The sequence below is a fragment of the Micromys minutus genome (genome assembly GCF_963924665.1).
Source record: "Micromys minutus genome assembly, chromosome: 29".
Lineage (NCBI taxonomy): Eukaryota > Metazoa > Chordata > Mammalia > Rodentia > Muridae > Micromys > Micromys minutus.
In genome coordinates this window covers 6,761,167-6,783,575 of record NC_137964.1, presented here as the reverse complement: position 1 = coordinate 6,783,575, position 22,409 = coordinate 6,761,167, and the positions used below count along the sequence as shown (strand labels likewise).

General features: G+C 46.2%; 1 protein-coding gene across 1 annotated transcript in view; it reads right to left on the bottom strand.

Moving 5' to 3' along the window:
- The window catches only part of MTUS2 (microtubule associated scaffold protein 2), a gene marked incomplete at both ends in the record, with an annotated part of 226,217 nt that extends 205,090 nt beyond the window's left edge, over nucleotides 1-21,127 (bottom strand). Inside the window, 2 exons of the mRNA XM_080941222.1 lie at nucleotides 14,539-14,779; nucleotides 19,010-21,127. Coding sequence (XP_080797348.1) covers nucleotides 14,539-14,779; nucleotides 19,010-21,127 — 2,359 coding nt within the window. The remainder of the gene's footprint in view (nucleotides 1-14,538; nucleotides 14,780-19,009) is intronic.
- Nucleotides 21,128-22,409: the final 1,282 nt, after the last annotated feature.

Below are 22,409 nucleotides of genomic sequence, written 5' to 3'. Positions count from 1 at the left end.
GAGGGAGAGAGAGAGAGAGAGAGAGAGAGAGAGAGAGAGAGAGAGAGAGAGAGGTGCCTCAGCAGAAACCAACCCTACTAGTATGTGAGTTTGGATTTCTAGCCTTCCGATCTAGGACAAAAATAATAATAACTTCTAAGCTACTGGGTCCTCTCAAAATAAGAGGACTAAGAAATGAAACACTAGCATGATATAAATCAGTCAGACTTTGAGATTCTGAAGCCAGTGGAATAAGTCATATACAAGAGGCCACATGCACCACATGAGTTTGTCACACAAGGTATCCAGAAGCCAGGTATCTTAGTCGGGATTTCAATGCCTGCACAAACAGCATGACCAAGAAACAAGTTGGGAAGGAAAGGGTTTATTCAGCTTACACTTCCACATTGCTGTTCATCACCAAAGGAAGTCAGGACTGGAACTCAAGCAGGTCAGGAATCAGGAGCTGATGCAGAGGCCATGGAGAGATGTCACTTACTGGCTTGCTTCCCCTGGCTTACTCAGCCTGCTTTCTTATAGAACCAGGTCTATCAGCCCAGGGATGGCACCACCCACAATGGGCAGGGCCCTCCCCCCTTGATCACTAGTTGAGAAAATGCCTTACAGCTGAATCTCATGGAGGCATTTCCTCAACTGAGGCTCCTTTCTCTGTGATAACTCCAGCTTGTGTCAAGTTGGTACAAAACCAGCCAGTACACCAGGCATCTACAGAGATAGAAAGTCCATCAGTGGATGCTAGTGGCTGGTGCTTAAGGAAAATCTGATGGAGAGCGAAATTCTTGTTTACTGTATAGATGCAGAAACTGCCAATAAAAAAAACAAAAAAACAAAAAAACCCAATGGCCTATAGAATAGAGTAGAACAGAAGGGGCTGGAGAGATGGCTCAGCGGTTAAGAGCACTGACTGCTCTTCCAGAGGTCCTGAGTTCAAATCCCAGCAACCACATGGAGGATCACAACCATCTGTAATGAGATCTGATGTCCTCTTCTGGTGTGTCTGAAGACAGCTACAGTGTATTCATCATAAAATAAATAATAATAATAAATGGAAGGTGGGATATCCGGTAGGCAGAACAGATTCTGGGAAAGAGCCAAGTGAAAGCTGGGGGAGAGAGAAGGGGACAGGGAAGGTGTTACAGGGTGGAGGGGTGGATTTGCCTGGCAACATGGAGGACAGGAACATGAGAGCTGAGCAGAGGAAACCAGCCACATGGCAGAACTTGAATTAGTATAAGTGGAATATTAAGTTGTGAGCTATGGCTAAGGTGTTTGTAAATATATTTTGAGTCTCGGAGTCATTATTCTGGGAGCTTGGGGCCAGGAGGAAAACCCCACATCTGGAGCAACTGCAAGCTGACATTTTTTTTTTTCAGGGTGATAAAATGTTCTACAATTACTGTGGTCATGGTCACGTAACTGAGAATAGTCAAAAACCAAAACCAACCAAACAAAAACATTGGATTTGTACTTTAAATAAGTGAAGTATGTGGTGTGTGGGGTGTATCTCACAAAACAAAACTCTTGTTTGAGAAAGATCAAGAAGGCCAGGTGGGCAGCCAACAGAGACCAAGATTAAGACGGTGACAGAGATATGGGGGCAGGCAGATGAGTGGTAGAGACAATGACAAACACGTATGTTAGCAGTATCAGCACATGCCGCTGTCGTCTGGGCTTACCATGAAGGGAGGGAGGTAAAGCTCCACCAAAGGGAAAAGGAGAAGCATCAGAGGGAAACTGGGGACAGATGTGTCCTTGTCCTGCCAAGCCCTCCTCAGACACAGTGCAGCCTGATGGGAAAGTGGGCTGAGGGGACCCAGAGCTAGGGAACAGAAAAGAGCAGGGACTCATCATAGTCTGGTCATAGCAGGCAATGGGGTGCCCGTGGAAGAGGAAGGGGTGGACGAGGAAGGGAAGGAGAGCAAAGGGAAGGACAGGGCTCAGGTGGGTGCTGCTTGTGATGGTTCAGAGATATACATGCAGGCAGAACACTCGCACACATAAAATAAATGGAAATCAAACATTTCTTAAGACAGGCTCTTACGGTGTAGCCTTGCCTGGCTTGGAATTTGCTATGCAGACCAGGCTAGCCTCCAACTCAAGAGATCCAACTGCCTCTGCTTCCCAGTGCTGGGACTAAAGGCATGTGTCACCACACCCAGGTAATCAAATAAATCTTTAAGAGTAAAAAGGGAAAATATTTTATCAAAAGTTATGGTTTGCTGGCATTTTTTAACATTTAGGCCAGAAAGGAAAATAACTGAGAGTTATTTATTGTAACATGGAGGTGCATTGTGTGTGTGTGTGTGTGTGTGTGTGTGTGTGTGTATGTGTGTGTATGTGTGTGTGTGGTTGTTGTTGTTAGTACTAGGATCTGTGAACAGTACAAAATTTTAAGAAAAAAAAACACTGAAAACTGAGAAATAATTTACAAGACCAAATAATCTTATCTATGCACTGTTTTTTTTTTAATTGAGATTTTAATCTTAAGTTTGACATCTTCTGGTGACTTAAATGATTCACACACATTCTGGAGTAAGGGCTGGAGAGATGGCTCAGCAGTTAAGAGCACTGGCTGTTCTTCCAGAGGACACAGGCTCAATTCCCAGAATTTACATGACAGATTGCAACTGTCTTCAACTCTAGCCCCAGCCTACCTGACACCCTCATCTGGCCTTCAGGGTCCCGAGGCATGCAGGTGGCACACAGACATACACACAGGCAAAACACACATGAAACGACATAATTAAAAATAAACAAATAAGCCATTTATGGAGTATTTGAGTAAACAGGATTCAACGCCCGTGTCTGCATTTTCGTTAGAGCTGAATATCTGATCCAGTTTGAGGCAGGAGTTCGCAAACGTCAAGCGGCTTATTTCCCAGAACACGGGCTGGGAGATAAACGGACCGAAAGCTTTGTGTCAGAGATGGGAACTGCAAGTTGGGAGCCGAGAATGAGCACGTGAGAGAACAGAAGAAAACAGCCAGAGGCGCAATGGCACAGGAAACGGCTATGCACAAACAGAAGCAGTCAAAGACGGGCTGAACGGAAGGTGACCTCGTGCTAGCCAGGGATCACGCGATCCTAGATCTGTCCAGGGCATCAAGCTGCCAGCCGCTGTGCTACCAACACGGCTGACGAGCCCCGCTCAGATCTCATTCACATTAATGACTCTCAGGGCTGGCTGCTGCAGTTCCAAAGGGAGTCCAAAGGCGTGGAACAATCTGGAATGGATTCTGCGGACTCATCTGTTCCTGATCGGCAGCTTTGGCAGTTCAGAGAGGAAGAGGAACGAATGCAGCTGCTGCATTTGCTAAGGAAAGTACTCAAACAATATGCTGGAAGAACCTCTCCCCCGGATCAGATTTAAAAGCACCACTTTCATTAAAGCCTTTACAATCACACACTCGTTTTACAAGACTGACCAGACTGGAAGTGCTGTGGCCACCAACACCGAAAGGAAGACCAAGGCCAGCTTAAGCAGGTAGTACCTGGGTTTTTTAATTCTTTCCAATGAAAGTTGTTTTCAAACAAGAGCTGCTACATTTCAAGTGGCAACATTGAAACTCCAAGCCAACAGTCACCCAGTATATTCCATTAAGCACATTCTACACTTAAACCTCAAAGAAGAAAGAGAAGAGACTTATACTTACTGAGCCACGTACTCTGGGTATTCTGGAACATAAAACACAGGTAAAGGTCCCTGACCGTCTGGGAGGAGGAGGACGATGAGGAGGAGAAGGGAGAAAGGGGAGGAGGAGGAGGAGGAGGAGGAATGTGCTGCAGAGAAGAGACAGCTGGGATTGCTGCAGAGGAAGCAGCCACTGACCTTCATCCTGGGAAGCCAGGTGAGCAGAGACATGGGCCCAAGGGCAGGCCAGGAAAAAAAATAAAGCTCAGAGGATGGAGACACTCCTGAAGGCACAGGATGCCCACTTCCCAGGTTCCAACCACCACCTCCAGCCCTGCCAAGCTCCAGCAGGAGGGGACATAGATAGCCAGAGAATTTGCACAAAATGAACCTAAGTTCATGCATCACAACCATGAGTGAGCAATCAGAGAACTAGGGGAAATCTTCCAGCATAAAACAAAAGGAAACCAACAACAAAGAAGAAAGACTGCCCCGGAGACAAGGAGACACCAGCATCCTTTAAAAGTCACATCACTCATGAGAAGATGCTGCTATGATAACATGAGAAGGATATACTAGGAGAGAGGCCGGATGACCCAGAAAGCATTCCTAGAAACCATCAGTGGGAAAGCAACAATTCAGCAGAGGGTGGGAAAGGAATCCAGCTTAGTCTGAATCACTGAAGGAAGATTTGGCAGAGAAATCATGCCAATAGAAGGCACCAGTCCACACCAAGTGAAAAAGAAATGCAGGGAGAGATAGGTGGAGGAAGAGAGGGATGGAGGGAAGGATGGGAAGGAGAGAGACTGAGGTAAATGACAAGAACACAGAATGACTGACGAGCAATGAGGAGACCCAAGTCTTTACTGAACTAATGCTTGGCAAGAAAACCTCTCTGTGCGTACCCCTGTGTACACACACACTCCTGGAAATCCCAGGAGCAGTAATGGGAAGAGAGGGTTATAAAATTCACCAAAGGGGGGGGGGAATCAGTCACCAACATTATTTTTTCATCAGATTGGCACCATGGTTTATCTTGATCAACAACTGAAGTTGTTACATCTTAAAAGAAAACGGTTTTCAACCTCGAAAATCCCTTTTAATGTAGTGAATTAACATCTTCAGAAATGCAAGACTTGGCTGTGTCGCTTTCTCTTTTCTGTCTCTGTCTCTCAACCTCTCTGCGTGGCTTTGTCTCTGCCTCTCTGGAAAGTAATTACCGAGGATGCACTTAAACACATAGACCCTCGTTTTGAAGCCTCTGGTGGGGATGCAAAAACAAGAAACAAAATACTCACCTCCAGTCCCAACATCAAAAGAGAAAGAGTAAGGCCCACAAACCTCTGCAAGGTCACATACCCAGGAACCTAAGGACTTCCTCCTGGGCCTCACCTTTCAAAGGTCTCAGTATTGTGACCATCCGAACAAACCTTCAACACTTCAATGGGGTTGTCAGGCTCCCAAACTATGGCTAATCCCCTTTGCCTACATGAAAGGCTAGAAAAAAAGACACTATGCTGGGGGCTCATACATACTAACAAATAAAACAGACATGTTAAGGTTCCACAGCCAGAAAGAGACATGAGAGTTTCCAGAACATCCGTCCTCTCTTTATAAGGTACCAGCAATTACTGATGGATTAACTAATGGCATAGATTTTGTTCCACAGGCGGGCTGGGGCCGGCAGTATGATCCTTGGCTTTTCTTCATTATTCATATTCCCTTTTCAGCCTATTCTGAAGTGAAGTTGCCCCACAGGGTCAGGAGGCTAGTTATAAATATAGATAAACTGTAGTAGGGGGATATTTGTGTATCGGGCTAAAAATTAGTCGTGTGTGTGTTTCCGGAAGAAATTAGCGATTGGATTGGCAGGGTGAGAAGAGCAGAGGTATGGGCTGCAGTCAGCCTGTGGAGGTCTGGGAAGGACCAGGAGACTCAATTCCCTCTGCTGGGTTGCTTCAGCCAGGGGATGAATCTGTCACTGTGCTTGTACCACAGGGTCTCCTGAATCTACACCCCGCAGAGACAGAAGGCGAAGGGCTGCTCGAGCCTCATCGTCCCCTAGGTTTCAGGGTGACCGAAGACAGTGACACAGTGACTGGACGCAGTGGCATGAACATCTGCAAGTCAGGACACAAGACTCAAACCTGGCTCTGAGCTAGACTCAGGAAGCCAGTCAGCCACAGTGCAGCATAGAGAGCCACTACTTCCTAATAAGTCTTTTCTCTCTCATTGGTTCTAAGTCTCTGAGAAACCTTAGCTTTATATCCCAAGATGCATCCTTCTGCGTGTGGCCATAATCAATCATTCACCCGTCCCCCGGGGACGATTAGCACCCAGTTTTCTCCCAGCACCTCCCTCTTTCCTATTCCAGGTCGATTGCGGTAAGCATTTCCTCCCACACTCTAAACTGCAGCCAAAACCACCCCAGCCTCCAGCTAGAACCCCTGGCTCTTTTCTGCATTTGCTAGTATTTAAAAATCATTCTCCTGTTTCTATTTCCTCATTTTTCATTCATGTGTCACCCTGCTAATATGTGACTTCCGCCCCCGTGTTTGACTAAAAGTGTTCCCTCAAAACTAGGTCACCAACTGCTGCCTAATTTTCAGTCCAAACAGCCTCTTGGCATTTTTTGCTTGTCCTGCCTCCTAGGAAACTCCGTTGGTCACTTCCTTCTTCTCGTCCCACCTCCCATGAAACCTCGGAGGTTCACTTCCGTGTTAGTCATTTGCTTCTTCAGAAGCTCAGCTGAAGACCCCCACGCTGCATTCGCAACACGTCTCCTTGGCCCCCCAGTCCCAGGACTCCATCTCCCGCTGACTTTCTGCTTTTGTTGCCTCTGAAATCGGTTACCCTCCCTTCTTGCCCATCTCCTGGCTTTACCATAATTCTATTTCCCCTGAATCCATTCATCCTTTCTCACTGCCTCCATACACATCGATGGGGTAGTCACCCAACACTGAATCCTTGCCTAAGGTTTCTCTTTAGCCACAATTACTCTGTTTAAAAATTCCTGTCTAATGTCCAGAGGAACCCCAAATTCCCATGTGTGAGTGAACCATCCGCTATCACCCCCAATGCTTGAACAGCTTCCCGGGGATCCCTCAAGAGTTGCAATCCCTTTAATGAATTTAGATCACTCCACTCCTACTGATGGCCTCTCTCTTTCCACCTTTACCCTTTCCCAGTCTGATAAATCCCTATGTATCCTTCAAAATACAGCATAACTCATCTTGTCTACAGCATCTCTGCCCACACGGGCAAGCCTGCAGTCCATTCTCAACGGGTCGCTATCAAATACCTAGCATGTCTATGGCAATTACTAATTTAACTGTTTGTATCCCACAAAGCCCAGCACTGGATATTTGTGTGCCCTGAACACAGACTGGTGCCTGGCCTATAAATAGGTCTCAGAGAAACAGGAATGGGGCTGGCTACCTCAAAGGTTTTCAAAACAAAAACAAACAAACCAACAAAAAGCACAGTAGCCCTTCAGTCAGTTACAGCCCAGGGAGCAGCTACAGGTATTGGCAAACTCTGCCTGCTTTTGTTAGAATTAAGTGACTTCAGCTGAACTAGAAATCTTAAAATGTTTAATGCTTAGCCCTTGACTGGTCTTCCCTGCTTCAAAATACCCACAAGCTCGTCACTTCTTGACGATCATGGAAAATCACCGAATACTGCTGCGGTGTAGCCATAACTAATAACTCAATTAACTCATAATTAACAGATACCAGGCTTTCTCCTGTTCCTTTGAAAATAGTATATCTAACTTATTCTATTTTCATCAAGCAGGTATACGATACATGTTGATTATATCCATTCCCCGCTACCTTCCTTCCACTCTGCCAAGACCCGCCAACATGCTTTTCCTTTCCTAAACTATTGTTTAGAATGCGCTGAGTCCAATTGGTGCAGCATGGGTGTGGAGCCATGCACTGGGGCATAGGCAACCCACCAGTAGTCACAGACCCAAAATATAAGGGCACCTCTCCTCTCGGCAGCCATCAGTGGATAACGGCCCCATACCTATTAGTGGAGACACCACAGTGAAGGGAAATTTAGCTAGAGTCAATCAATTAACCTGGGAACCAATACCTTGCCTGTACCTAGTTCTCTTTACTCCTTTGCCTCTCATTTGCATCTAAAGAGTCATTGCATGGGGGTGGGGCTGGGGCAGCCCTGCCCCTATACATAGTGGACTTTTGACTGGCTTGGTCTTGTGCATAAACTACAGCTGTTGTGAGTTCATGTATTTGTACAGGTCATAATGTGTGCAGGGAACACCCTCCTGCCCTACCATCCGCTCTTACCTTCTGCCTATATCTCCTCATCCTTCATCAACAGTTGCTGAGCTTAGGAGTGATGGATGCAGAGCCCAGCCTTAGATGAGTTGCTTAGTCTTTAAGTCCCTCTGTTCTCATAGACTGCACACGGGTTGTGAGCTGTGTGCTAATAACTCTGTAAAAGCCAAACAAGATACTGGCAGACAAAGGGGGCAAAAGAAATGCAGAGGATGATGGGTCATAAGTTCCTGGCTGAGGTAGAACCATTGTACCACGTATGGTCAAGGTTGCCTGCCTCTTATGTGCGAAGACACGGATGATGGATCCTAAGAGATGAGACAGAATCAGCCTTGGAGGGTGCTGTGGGAAAGTAGAAGACTCACAAGTCAGAAAGAGTTCAGAGTGCTTGAAGTGACAGGGACCAAGTTGGCTGAGTGTATTGAGAAGAGAACACATTGTTTTATATTAAGAGATCTCAAGAGGTCCAAAGAAGAAGGCAAGAGAGATCCCTGGCCCTGAAGCCTTGGCATCTGAAGAGGGGTTCTGATCAGCCAATGCCTTCTGAGGATCAGGTGCTAAGGCAGCAATCAGATGCTTTAAATCCTGTTATTATTCTCATTTCAGAGGCAAAGAGATTGTGCTCAGAAAATGCAGATTTGGTACCTAATGAAAGGGACCCAAGAAAGACCAACACGAACCCTGTGGTGGTTTGAATATGCTTGGCCAAGGGAAAGGGGCACCATTAGGAGGTATGTCCTTATGGGAGGAGATGTAGTCTTGTTAGAGTATGTCACTATAGAGGCAAGGCTTTGAGGTCTCATATGTATGCTCAAGTCTGGCCAGTGAGATCCAGAGCCTCTTCCTGGATACTTGCTAGAGACAGTGTCCTTCAGCTGCCTGCAGATCAAAGTATAGAACTCTCAGCTTCTTCTCCAGCACCATGTCTGCTGCATGCTGCCATGCTTCCTGCCATGATGATAGTGGACTTAGCCTCTGAAACTCTAAGCCAGCCCCAATTAAATGGTTTCTTTTTTATAGGAGTTGCTATGGTCATGGTCAGAGCAATAGAAACCCAAACTAAGACAGACCCTGAGAAACACTTTCTCTTTCTCTGCTGCTCCAACTTGTGCATTGTGGACCCCCAACTTAAAGCTACAGTGCTCCAGTGTCCAGGCTGAACAGACAGATGTTTTATCAGCTAAGAACACTGGCTGCTCTTGCAAAGGACCAGGGTTCAGTTCCCAGCACCCAAATGGTGGCTTCACAACTATCTGCAACTTCAGTTCCAGGATATCTGATGCCCCTTCTGGCTTCTGCTGGTACTGCATGTATGTTATGCAGAGACATCCAAGCAGGAAAAACACTCATGCATAAACATATAATTTGAAAAGTGAGGTGTGGAGTTATAAAATCTGGAAAATATGAAAAGTATAAATAATGTATTACATTCTCCTATAGGAGAGCTCCCATATGCTGTCGTGTGACCTCAGACCTCAGTACCATGACCTTTGTTCACAACAGAGAATTCTGTCAAGTCTCTGTTTTGAAACCTCAAGGTTTTTAATCCCTCACCAACAGACAAAACAACAAGAAAAATCCCTTAAAGTGAGCTTGGTCCTAAAATCTCTTCACTTCCTGTCCCCAGTTTACCCATCTGGTTTTCTTTCCAGTGACACCCAGCCCCCACACTCTGTACCCACCCACAGAAACGGCCATGATGCCTTAGAAACTCCAAGCCCCTGTGTCTGTTACGCTTTTCCTACATGGGCCCTCACACTGCACTGCGTCCACCCTATGAAGTCATTCAGGCCAGGCCTCTGTTCCTCCAGGAAGCCTTTCCATGGGTGCCAATCTGGATAAGCTGTCCCCACCCTGTCTCTTCCTTTGCTAATGCTGTCCAACAATGCACAGACACACTGCTCCGCACAGATCCAGTGCTGGGGGCAGCTTCCTGACAGATTCTGTGGGTACCCTCTTCATCCCTAGTATCCAGTTGGGCTCGGATCTTCGGAGGCTGAGGAAGGTCCTGCCGATATCAGGAGAAACCCATACGAAGCTTCTCCCCTTCCCCGAAGCAGCAACAGAACAGAGCTGGTCTAAAATATTCTAATTCTATTTATTTACTCTTCAAAAGATGTTAATAATTTCTTCATTTTAAAACTTGGTGAGATTCACCTTGGTTTTTCGTGTTTAAAGTCCCTGCGAGAAAGGCTGCAGAGCATAAAGCAAGTCAAACCCCAAAATAAATTTCATTTTGATGATCAGAATCTATAGCACACTTGTCTATATCTTGAGAGAAAGTTATTCAACTTAGCCGATTCGATTTCTCTAGCTATTTATAGAATGAAGTTTTATCATCCATCCTTCAGAAAAATTTTGCTTTCAACGCCTCAACTGCTCCTAACAGAAAATATGACATTCCAGCCTAACATTGCCTCATATAAAAGCATTGCGCTTTCAGGGGAAAAAAAAATTGTATTTCAAGTACATTTACCACGCAAGCAAATTATATTTCTCCACACTGTACATTGGGTAGGCTAACTGGTTCTGCATGTTGAGGGCCATTAAAGATTTGTTTTTAAAGACAGAACATAAAACATATAGCACCTTTTAAAAAGACAGTGCAGAGACACGGGGTCTTCTCACGTTCTAGAAGTGGAGGCTCTAATAGCAAACTGCTCCATGGACAGCCACGCCCCTATAGAGCAGGCTTCATGCTACAAGAAGGACCCGGAATCCCCTCTTTGCTCTGAGCATTAAGATGTCTTGAGTTTCACACTCGGACAAGAAGACAGCAAAAGTTTGGTGGGATTGTTTTTTGTTGTTTTTATATTTTGTTTTGTTTTGTTCCAAGACAGGGTTTCTCTGTGTAGGCTGGTTGTCCTGGAACTCACTCTGTAGACCAGGCTGGCCTCAAACTCACAGAGATCCACCTGCCTCTGCCTCTCGAGTGCTGGGATTAACGGCGTGTACCACCTGGTGACCAACTCAGAAGTTTGGTTTTAAGCATCACTGTGGAGTCAGAAAAAGCTATCTTCAAAAAAACCAACAACAAAAGCAAACAAACAAAACCGGAAATAATTTAAGAAGAAAAGAAAGCCCTTGGCTTCTATGATTCTTTATGGAGTCACATCAAGAACTGTAAATCTTAGGACATTGCCTTAGCTAGGAGACAAACTCTTGAAAGAGCTGCATTGTGAGATGGTGTGGACTGACTGTGTGTCCACTTCTTTCAGGCCATCACAATATCCCTGCTGCTGCCTGCAAAACCATCAGTGGAATGGAAGCCCTGGGGACCTCTCCTGACTCACTTGGAGCTCACTGGGCTATTAGACATTTAAGAGGCTTCCTTCCTACCTGAGCTGGGCTGTATTACAACTAATGCATTATAACTCACATATCTAACCGGTCCATAGACTTTAGACTGTAAGGGCTCCCTTGACACTGGAAACATGTAAATGCTAGGTCACATTGAGAAGCGTCCATCCTGCTCCTAGCTCCAGCTTCCTTCTGCCGCTGCGGTGTTATTCAGAGCCTCGTGTGGCCCCCTAAAACAGACACAACACTGCCCAGGAGACACGACAGAGAATCTGAATCTATAGGGTATAAATGGCGGCTAAAGGCAAAACCACAACCGTGGGCAGACATGTATCAAAGGCAGCCTTGAAACATCAAGGGCAGGTAAGCATCATGTGATACTTGAGAACTGAAAATGTAAACCTCATATTAGATACGGGAAAGCCACAGGAGGCTAAGAGCGTCTGTGATTATGTAAGGGACACCCTACCCAGGAAGCACCAACAAAATGGAGGCTGCGGTGAACAGTTAGGGAACAAGAGCCATCAAAATGTGGGCGAATACAAGTGTTTTCAGAAACTACACAAGAGCCCTCGCAGGGTCCTGACCCTTGAGAGAAAAGAACAGGAGCAAAGTCCACCCAGACGCAGTTTCCAGGCTACAGCGCTTGAAGGAGAACTGCAAACGGAGGAGGCAGAGAGGTGAGGGCTTTTGATGCTCAAGACAGCTGGGTTGTGTGTGGCAGAGAGAAGGGAGTCTTGAGGACGGGGTGTGCGGCAGAGAGAAGGGAGTCTTGAGGACGGGATGTCCAAGAATCTGCAGCAGTCTCTTAGAGGGCTTAGATGTGCTGTTCTCAACCTTTGGGTCGCAACCCCTTTGGGAATCAAAGAATTTTTTTCTATAGGGGTCACCTAAGGCCATCAGAAAACAGGGATGTTTTACATTACGATTCGTAACAGTAGCAACATTACAGTTACAAAATAGCAATGAAATTTGATAGTTGGGGTTCTCCATGACTTGAGGAACTGTATTGAAGGGTCGCGGCGTTAGGAAGGTTGAGAACCACTCTTTGAATGTTGATCATCGGTCTGTGGATATAACGTGGAAAATCTTACAAGACTGAGGAAACAAGATTTTGAGATGTTACTAGGCAGTCAAGGGGGAAAAAAGTTCTCACAACGCACACAAGCTTGGATTTGTTCCGTAGCACAGATGAAGACAGCCTGTGAATACACAATCACTCAGTACAGACTCCAGAAATGTACCTATGATAAAAGTTTATTTGACTGACTGTTCTCCACCATATGGTCAAGGAGATTTTGCTTAAAGGAGAAAGAGCTGGATTGTGCTAGCCCCAACCTCTCCAAGGGCTGCCTCTCCTCTCACAGGAACAGTCAAGTCCCTGCAATAAGATTTTATATGACCCCAACTCCCCTGTACCCCTTCCATTCCCCAGCCACCCTCTTCTCCTTCCTGTCCGAGCTTCCCAGGGGCCTTTGCGTTGGCTCCTCCCACTACCTGGAAAGCAATACTTCTGATGTCCACCAGGGTCCCTGCAGAGAAAAAAATCTCTTGTGCATTGTATGGATAAAAACAAACAAACAAACAAAAACAAAAAACAAACAAACAAACAAAAAAAAAAAACAAAAAGCAACCTGTAAATTAGAGCGGGACATCCAAAATGCCGGAAGGATTCTGGGGGAGAGCCAGGCGCAGGAGGATTGGGCTCCAATGAGTAACTAAGGACCAGGTAAACACTCACGTGGCAAAACGTAGACTAGAATAATGGGATTATTAAATTATAAACCAGCAGGGAACAGCCAAAGCTTTTGCCCTAGGTATTTGTGAAAATATGTGAATCTCGGAGCCATTATTCCAGGAGCCTGGGGCCAGGAAGGAAGAAAAACAAAACAAAATTACTATAGTTCATCCCCCTTCTTCCCTGGGGATTGATTGGCTTAAAGGACGCTTTCTTGGAAAGGCCTTTCTAATCCATCTGTTTAAAGTGGCAATGCCCTTCCTTCTTTTCCAAAGCCTCCCCTCCTCCTTCGCTTATGTTTTGTTTTCTTCAGTAAAGCTTCCTTCCTTCAACAGACCATGTAATTTACTAGCTCTTTTTTTTTTCTTTTTTTAACAAAGCATCTCATAGTTTAAAATTTAAGCTCCCATAGGGCAAGGATATTTTTGTGCGTTGGTTTTCTGGTCCCCACGCAGGGATCTGTGCTGACGGCGCCCCCAGAAGTCACTGCCTACTGACTGAAAAGCAGCACCCGCTCTAAGCACAGGTAATTCTATTAAGATGTACAGCTGCTGTGGGATCACCAATACAGAAGCTCATAAGACAATTAAGGCCAGCAGTAACTCTGAGCACATGACAACTCACAAGCTAAGAAATGGCAAAGAAATGAAACAGTTTCTCTCCATCAACCATCACAGTGCCCGCTGGGCATGGTGACTCTCACATCTGCAATGCCAGCACTCAGGAGGCAGACACAGGAGTACTCTGGGTCCAGCCTGGTGTGTATAGTGAGTTCTAGGCCAGTCAGGGCTACGTATGAGACTTGGCTCAAAAATCAAATGGCAAAACCCAATAGTTTCAAGGAAAGGGGATGTTCAAGAAACTCTAGGGCAAAAATAATTGCTATAAGCTACCTAGAAAATTAGTTGTACTTAGACACACATGCACGCACGCATGCATTTAGATATAGTCTGGAGATGGTGTAGAGGGTAAGAAAAATAGTTTGTTTTCCAGAGGACGGGATTCCTAGCATCCACATGGCAACTTAGAATAGTCTGTTAACTCAAATTCCTGGGTATCTGATGCCCTCTCCTGGCCTCCATTGATACTTTATGTATATGGGTGTTTTGCCTGCATATATGTATATGTGCTGTGTGTGTGGTGCCTGAAGGGGCCAGAAGAGGGCGTCAGATCCCCTGGAGCTGAGGAACAGAGGGTTGTAAGCCATCTTGGTGCACATACATACATACATTCAGTCATACACATAAAATAAAAAAGATGAATTTTTTTATGTTTAGATATACTTTTACACAACAGCTAACTTCAAATCATTTATTCTAAGAATGGCATGTAGATTACACAGGAAGTCAGAAGGTGATAATAAGAGCCACGCTTTGTGCCCACAGCTTGGAAGATGATGGCCTTAGCAGGTGAATTCTCAAGGACATCTATGTCTACATGGATGGAGGAGGAGGGAGTGAGTTTTCTTATGGCTTAGGGGTGGTCATAAGAAGATAGTCACACTATTTCATAGTGAATGTTTAAATGCACAACAGGAAAAGAGAGTCGTGGTTAGACGTAGTTACCTGAAGGATCAGAGCCGTAGAAACCGGCGGCTGTTGTTATAGATGCGGGTGGGTGGATGGACCCCGCCGAGGACCTCTGGCTTGCAATCAGAATTCTGCTCTTGGCCGATGGAAGACGGGACATTGCACCCAATCCCAGCTGAGGCTTAAGGAGCATGGCTGAGCGATAGAAAGTGGGAGGGACTTCGTAGTGGGTGTAGGGAGGAGAGCAAAATTCTTCTTTCCCAGGGTGCTCTGTGACCTAAAATGAGAGATCAGAGAGAGCTAATCACAGGCAGGAGACCCACGCGCAAAGGACGAGCACCATCGCAGAATTAGCCGCTTGCTCAGAGATCTGGTGCCACTCCCAGCGCAGTGTCCTCGTCCCTACAGTGTAAGCTCATGTCACCAATGTAAGCTCTGTAGTGCCTGCCAGTGGTAATACTCTAGGGGAGAAAAAAAGAACTCAGTTTCAGGATCTCCTTTTAATTTCACTGTCATGAACGTTTTGAAGTTTGAGTGACTATTTATTAAATAAGTGTCAGGGTTGGAGAAGGCTCGGCAGTGAAGAGCAATTGCTATTCTTTCAGAGGACTGGGGTTGGGTTCCCAGCACACACTCTGTTCCCTCTGTGCCTCAGCTCCAGGGCATCTGACGCCCTCTTCTGGCCCCTTCAGGCACTACACACACGGCACACATACATACATGCAGGCAAAACACCCATAGACATAAAATAAAAATAAATTTTAAAAATAAAATAATAATAAATAATGTTAATCAAAGAGGAAGTTTGTCAAGCATTCAAAATGATCAAAAGTGTCATTATACCTATGGAGAAAATACATCATCGTTTTATGCTCACTAATCTTATAATAAATAAATAGACTATCATTTTATATTTGATCAACAGAACATCTAAAAATAATTGTTAGTGAGGAAAATGTTTTATCTGCAAAAAAAAATAGAAAAATTAGTAGAAAAAAGTGTAGGCCTGCACTGTGTGTTTATATAATTAGAACCAGGTTCTGGGGCCAGGGAGCTGGCAATGGGTAAAGGTGCTTGCTGTTAGGCCCGATGACCTGAGTTCAATTCCAGAGATTCAGACAATGAAAAGAGAGCACAGACTCCTGCAACGTGTCTTCTGACCGCCACTCACGCTTTATACACACGTGCACACACATACACACACAGAGACACACACACACTCACACACATGTGCTCACACAGATGCTGAATGCTCTCAGGAATGTTTGAGTAGGTTCCTCTGGGATAACAGATCTCGGGATGAATCCTATGGGCTTCTCAGTTCAGAGCAGGTATCAGCCGTATCTACACATACACACTGGTTCAGTGAAGGAACTGTGCTGCGCTGCATCATATCCTCGGCTTAATAACAGCATTGCTGTTCATTCCTCCTGTGCATAACAGTACAGAATTAGCAGGATACAGTCTGACGTGATCATATTTAGGAGTGTATGTGTACATATGTGTAAGTCCAATACAGACTATAGTATATAGTGATATGAACACATCCTCTTCTCAGAGTCTGTTCTCACATGATCTGGGACTTTGTGGTGCTGGGGATGGGGGTCTTGCACATGCTAAGAACATTCTACTCCTGGTCCACTTTCCAGTTCACTGTTTCTTTATATTAAACAGGCAGAAAAGAGTGGTGTGGTCTATTTAGGCTATAATAAAAACCCAGCACTGGGACACTGTCTGGGTAGGTACACCTATTAATTAATCCCGCTACAAATCCTAATTTATTTTGTACGTCAAGCAGCTATCAGTTAGTACAGCTATATCCCAATATCTTTTAATAGGGGCTCTGAAAGCTTTGATCCAAGCTGTTGTAGGCATAAACCCTATTTTGATCCCCTTTTAATGTTCAAATAGATACAAAGCCCTTTAAAATACATCACTGAAACAAGAGATTAGGCATTTAAACTTTCATTAGAATCACATTGTGAAATATGCGCGGTGGTTAGACTACTCAGGGTAGGAAGAATCGTATCCCCTTGAGAGAAGGCTCAACATCTGCGCTCTGATGAAATTTTCATCATCATCTATTGTCTTTGAATCCATCTCTGACTTCTCTCTTCTAGACCCTGCATTTTCAACATTTTGCGATGCCAAAGCGTGTATAGTCTTGTGCGTGTACACACAAGGAAACTCACATCATTTCCAGCCTCTGTAAGGGTTTTAGAACCGCAGTCTGCTGATCCGACTCTTTGGAAACGGACAATTTCCAGAGCTCAAAGCCGATAAAACACTGTCATTCCGCAGGCTCGGTGCCTGCCATTTTGCTGGGTATCATTTTCGAAATGTAAACATCTGAAATGTCCTCTATAGGCTCCAGTACCAAGGCCTTGATTCCAAGATGGTGGCACTGCTTTGACAGGCTGAGGACACTGTAAGAGTGGGGTCTGTGTGACACCTCTACACTGAATGCTGCTGCCACCCAACCAATTTCCTCTGCCTCCCGGTGCACCGTGTGTCCACTGCGGCCACAGGCTCCCACCACAGCCAGCCTCCCTGTCTGCATGGTCCCAGCACAGTGCACCGAGATTTACTGAGACTGCAAGCTCTCTCTCTCTCCAGCATCCTTAGGATGCTGCCATCCCATGGCACTGCTGCCAAATATTTTGTCGAAGTGACAAAAAATAAAAATAAAAAAATAACAAGCACAAATTCGTTTACAAGGTGAAAAGTATGCTTTTCATGTCTGGTTTATGCATTTTTAATTACACGGGGAAATCCCGGTACTAGCCTTTCATCTTTGTGACAAAACAGAACAGGTTCTGTAGTTGCAGAGCAAGCTTCTGTGAGTTCTTTCCCCAACGGGGGGCACTTTAAGAGAAAACTAGGAGTCAAGAAAAGACTTCTCAGATTTCAAATGCAGGCCTAAGATCAAATGACATACGCAAACAAATTCCTCCTGCCGTAGCTCCCCTCCTGCTCTGCTTTTCCTGGCTTCGCTGGGCTTCTTTTGCATGACTTTCCTCTGGGGAGTTACAAAATTAATATGTGCTCTTCAACTAGCACAGCATCAAGAGCTCCCAAAATTACTTCTTCAATGGGCTAGAGAAATGGCTCAGGAGTTAAGAGCATTGTCTGCTCTTCCAGAGGACCTAGGTTCCGTTCCCAGCAACCACATGGCAGCTCTTCACCACCTGTAACTTCAGTTCCTGGGTTTGTGGCGCCCTCTGCTGGCCTCCTTGGGTACAACATCCACATGGTGCACAGATCCACAAACAGGCAACAAATTTTAAATGGCTTGAGGAGTAAAATGAACTTATTAGGGGTTACTCACTTGTAGACAGCTGTATTTTCCTGATGCCAGTAACTCTCCATCTGAGACCGCATGCTCTATGGCTTTAAGTCAGAATTGAGAAGACAAAGCTGAATTTGAAGCGCTAACCAGTTTTTAAGTCTCAGAGCTGACTACAGGCTCAGACAGCAGAAAGCAGAAACCAGGCCAGTCTCTAAAAGCCTTTTATTCCCGAGTACTCCATCGCAGCCTTCGTCAAGGAGCCTGCTGGCTTTGACAAACACTGCTCAGATGTAGGGACAGTGTCTTGATTTGCCACAGGCTGGCACGGAGAACAACTAAGTGACAGCTTGCTTCAAGATAGCACTTGTGCGACTGTCTGCTGCTTTGATGAAACAACCAAAACCAACTCTCAGAGGGAAGGCTGGCTTTATTCACCTCACACTTCAAAGACCCGGGTTGTTGTGCAGGAAAGTCGGGGCAGGAACCAGGAAAGCAAGAACTGACCCTGGAGGAATGCTGCTTACTGGCTTGCTCCCCATGGTTTGCTCAGCCCTATTTATTATACACCCTGGGACCACCTGCCCAGGTGGGGCTCTGTGCACAGTAAAGATACAACAAAATGGTAGCCACCACTGCAGTCCTTGCTGCAAAGAAGAAGCCTGTGCCCATATTCACGCTATTGTTTTTGCGTACATCAATGTAAGATTTTTGACTGTAATTTCTGACTCAGAGTTACACTCCGTTGCCCAGGCTGGTCCGGGACTCTTTCTTTCTTAGCCTCATGAATGCTAGAATCACGGGTGTGTGCCAGCATTTCCAGCTCACCACAAGACTCTCTCCAGTGTCAAACACCAAACACAACACACTAAAGGATTGGTCTGCTCATTTTGAATACTCTGTTTCTTTTCGCTTTTCCCTTGCTTTGACCTGGCTCATACATCCACACTCACGTTAAAGTTGTGGAAGCAGACTTAAATGAGCCCTTGTCTAATTGCACGGGTCTCCTGCTCAGCAAAACTTGAATGAGCCGCCTTAGATATTGGAATGATCTCAACCTGACTATCAATCACACTGTGTTCTAAATAGTCACTTCCAGGCCTAAGTAGAGACACTTTGGTAGCATCTGCAATTCACTTACAGAGACATTTTGTTTCCAAGTATCACAAAAAAAAAAAAAAAAAAAAAAAGATACTTCATTTTAAAATTATGTCCTCTTACCTCCTGCAGGAACTTCTCATTCATCTGACTGAAATGGTGGGCTGGGGGCTTGATCCCAGACACCATCAGTCCGGAAGGGAAGACCCTTGACTTCTGCAAGTCAGGCTTCAGTTTCTCGTACATGTTTGCAGACGGCTGAAGGTCCCGGCTAGATGCCTTCTCTTCCTGGGGAAGAGGCATGCCACATGGGGGAGGGGCATATGGAAGCCCCACAGGTACCAGTGAAGCATCTCCCTGACTCAGCGCCTGGGGGTTCCTGCGTATGTAAGTGATGATCTTGGGCCTCACATGTTTGGGTTTTGGCATGAGGATGGGCTTTGTCTCTGTCCTTTCTTCTGTTTTCTCCGTCTCCAGTTTCTCGGGTGCTTCCTGGGAGGAGGGCGTGTCCTTAGGATGTGTAGGAGGCTTGGGGATCCCACTGGGGCAGGTGGTCTTGTCAGGCACTTTCGGGGATGTGTTCAATACCCGCTCACCATCAGTGGGGGGTGAGGCCACCGAGGGTGACCCTGTGTCCACAATGAACACGCCAAGCTCCTGAGAACTGCTAGCTGGAGGAGTCGGATGACGAGTCGAATTCACAGTTGTCTCTGGGTGGAGGGGAGCTGGGGTACTCAACACGGAATCTACTGTAGCTGGAGTGACGTCAGTTTGGGCTGCATTTTCTAGAAGGTTCCTATTTTCAGCTAACACTGTAGGTGTTACTACTGTCTCTTTGCTTTTCCTGGCTTCCAAGTTACTACCTCGAGGGCTCAAGAGATCAGAGGCGTCGGTTCTGTCCCCTCCCACAGAAGGACCCGAGGCCAACAATTTGGCATTGCCTACGTTCCCGCTACTCAGCCTCCTCGCCTCCCCGCTGACCTCACCGGGCAGCATGCTCTCAGCTGGATCACAGAGAAGCGGAGCTACTTGTCCGTCATCAGGCGCGGGTTTGCCGGATGCTGTTTCCTTCACCGTCCTACCTGAACCTGCCGACATTTTACCGGTGAGTCTAGTCCCTGCCTCTCCAACAGGAACGGCGCTCGGTGCCGGGGTGGCTTGCTGAGACCCTTCCACACCAGCGTTGACTCCAATCATTTCTTCCAGGCCACTGCCTCTTGCTACCCCAAGCTGGTGGTGCCTGCCGGCTTCTCCGGATGCCTCCTCATGAGGTACCAGAGTTTGTGCCTGGGTTGATGTTAGTCCCTCCTCATTCTTGGGTTGGATATATTTGCATTCCACTTTGGGCTTCCCTGTCCCTTGACCTAAATGCAATTCTGGATGACGGAGGCTGGGGTTTTCCTTCAGCGCTGATGCTGAACTGGGAGTCAATTCTGCGTGAGCAATGCACTCGTTGTAAACATCCAGGCCGTGTGTCCCCTCCATCTTGGTATGTGATGGACTGGACCCCTTGGCTTCTGAGGTAGATGGCTTAGGAAGATGCACATTGTCGCCCTCTGAGGCATCTTCACCTGGAGAAAAAACTTGCCCTGGAGAGTGGCTGGCTGGTGTCCCTTGTGGTCCCTCCTCATGCCCAGGCACATAGCCCTGTGGCTCCGAGATGCCCGGCTGCACTGGCTGCGGGTTTGTCGGAGTGATGCTACCAGCCGCAGCTGCTGAGTTGCTGGCTCTTTTCAGCTCTTCGTTGTCAAGAGTCTTTGCCAATTTGTCCTTGGGGATGTGCCGGGGAACTTCAGCATCCCTTTTAGCGGAGACCTCTGGGTTGGCTTGACCCATTGTGTTCCTCCAGCTGGAAAGACTTGGTCCCTGAACACCCTGGGGAGTCTGCAGGGTACCTCTTTTTACTGTGTGTTCTTCACCCTGCCTATGAACAGTCAGAGAAGACTGAGTATCCTTCTGGCTGGCGGGGCCAGTCTGAGACCCTTTCTCAGAGCCCTGGAGGTGAAGAGGCTCCTTCTGGAAGTGGCTGTGGTACTGTGGCCTGCTTAAATTCGCATTTCCGATTTCCTCATCCAGATCACGTGACTTGGGCTCATCGGAGGAGGAGCTGATCTCCAACATGATTTGGTTGGCATTTGTGTCCCCTGTCCTCAGAATTCTCTCATTGTTGTTTTTTGCTCCCTCTCGGTGATCTCGCAACTGACCGAAACAGGATTTCTTTGGAGCAAGTGGGACACTCATGGTCACGTCTTCAGTGAGGGCTGCTGGCCACCCGGTGTCCCTTCAAGCTGCAGGGCAAAAGGCAGCCATCATCTTCTGTCCTCCTGTGACCATGTCACATCTAGATGCTTCTTTGAAGTTTCAGAACCAACCACTGTCTTGACACACAGTAGGACGACTCTGTATGCTCCATTGCTGTTCAGTGTAAACCATTTGGTTCACGAGACCTGGAAAGAAATCAAAACATGTGCACATTAGAGTGAAAACAGCAATAGTCATGAGCAAGAGACACAGGCAGTAATCACACAGATGTGACCCTTGCTTCTATTCTGTTATTTATTGTGCTTATCTCAAAACTATTTCAAATCAAGGCTATTTATCTGGCTAAATATGTGTAAGCTGAAATATCACAAGGATGCACTTGATAAGGAGATATAAGGGGTTTTACATGTATGCTGTCTTAAATTTGTGTATGTGGTGTATATGTGTGTGTGTGTGTGTGTGTGTGTGTGTGTGTGTGTGTGTGGTATCTGTGTGGTGTGTGTATGTATGTATAGTGTGGTATCTGGTGTGTGTGTGTGTAGTATTATGTGTGTGTGGTGCATATATGTATGTGATGTGTTTGTGTGTGTGTGATGTGTGTATGGCATCACACCACCTCCCACCATCAACAGAAGAGTGAGTATAACACAAGCTATTCTGAGACGAAAGAAAGATCCCATGTAGATGGTTTTCCTCCAGGACATTGTTATGGTTCCTCTGTTTCATTGCTAGCTAGCCAGGTGCCAACCTCATGCTGGGCCAAACGCATAAGGCATTCTTAATCACAGGTCTGATGTGTACAAAAAAGGCATCCCTGTAAAGCTAAGCATCCCAGGAATCTTGACCTGCATCCTCACCAATGAGGGTGGACCACTGCCCCGCATCTGAGAACTGCCTGACCAGAGATCCCACCCTTACTGCCACATCTCTCTCCACCCAGCCCCCGCTTCCTTGTATCTAATAAGTGATCCCATCATCCTTACAAAATCTATAACAATTCTCTTTTCCATCCATTTCTTTTCTGCCTGTGCATAGATGGTTTTCCACCTAAATGAGGTTCTTTCCTATAAGCTGACCCTTGGTCAGTTCGCTTTCTTATATCCCCTGCTCCCACTTCACCCCAGAACACACTAGCACAGTTGTGTCCATACAGGTCCTCTGGGAATGTAGAGTCTGGGACACATATCCTCCATTATCCACTGCCTACTGGTCTTCGGTTCTTCTCATAGCCCCCTCTTGATCCCCATTTTCCGCACTCCCG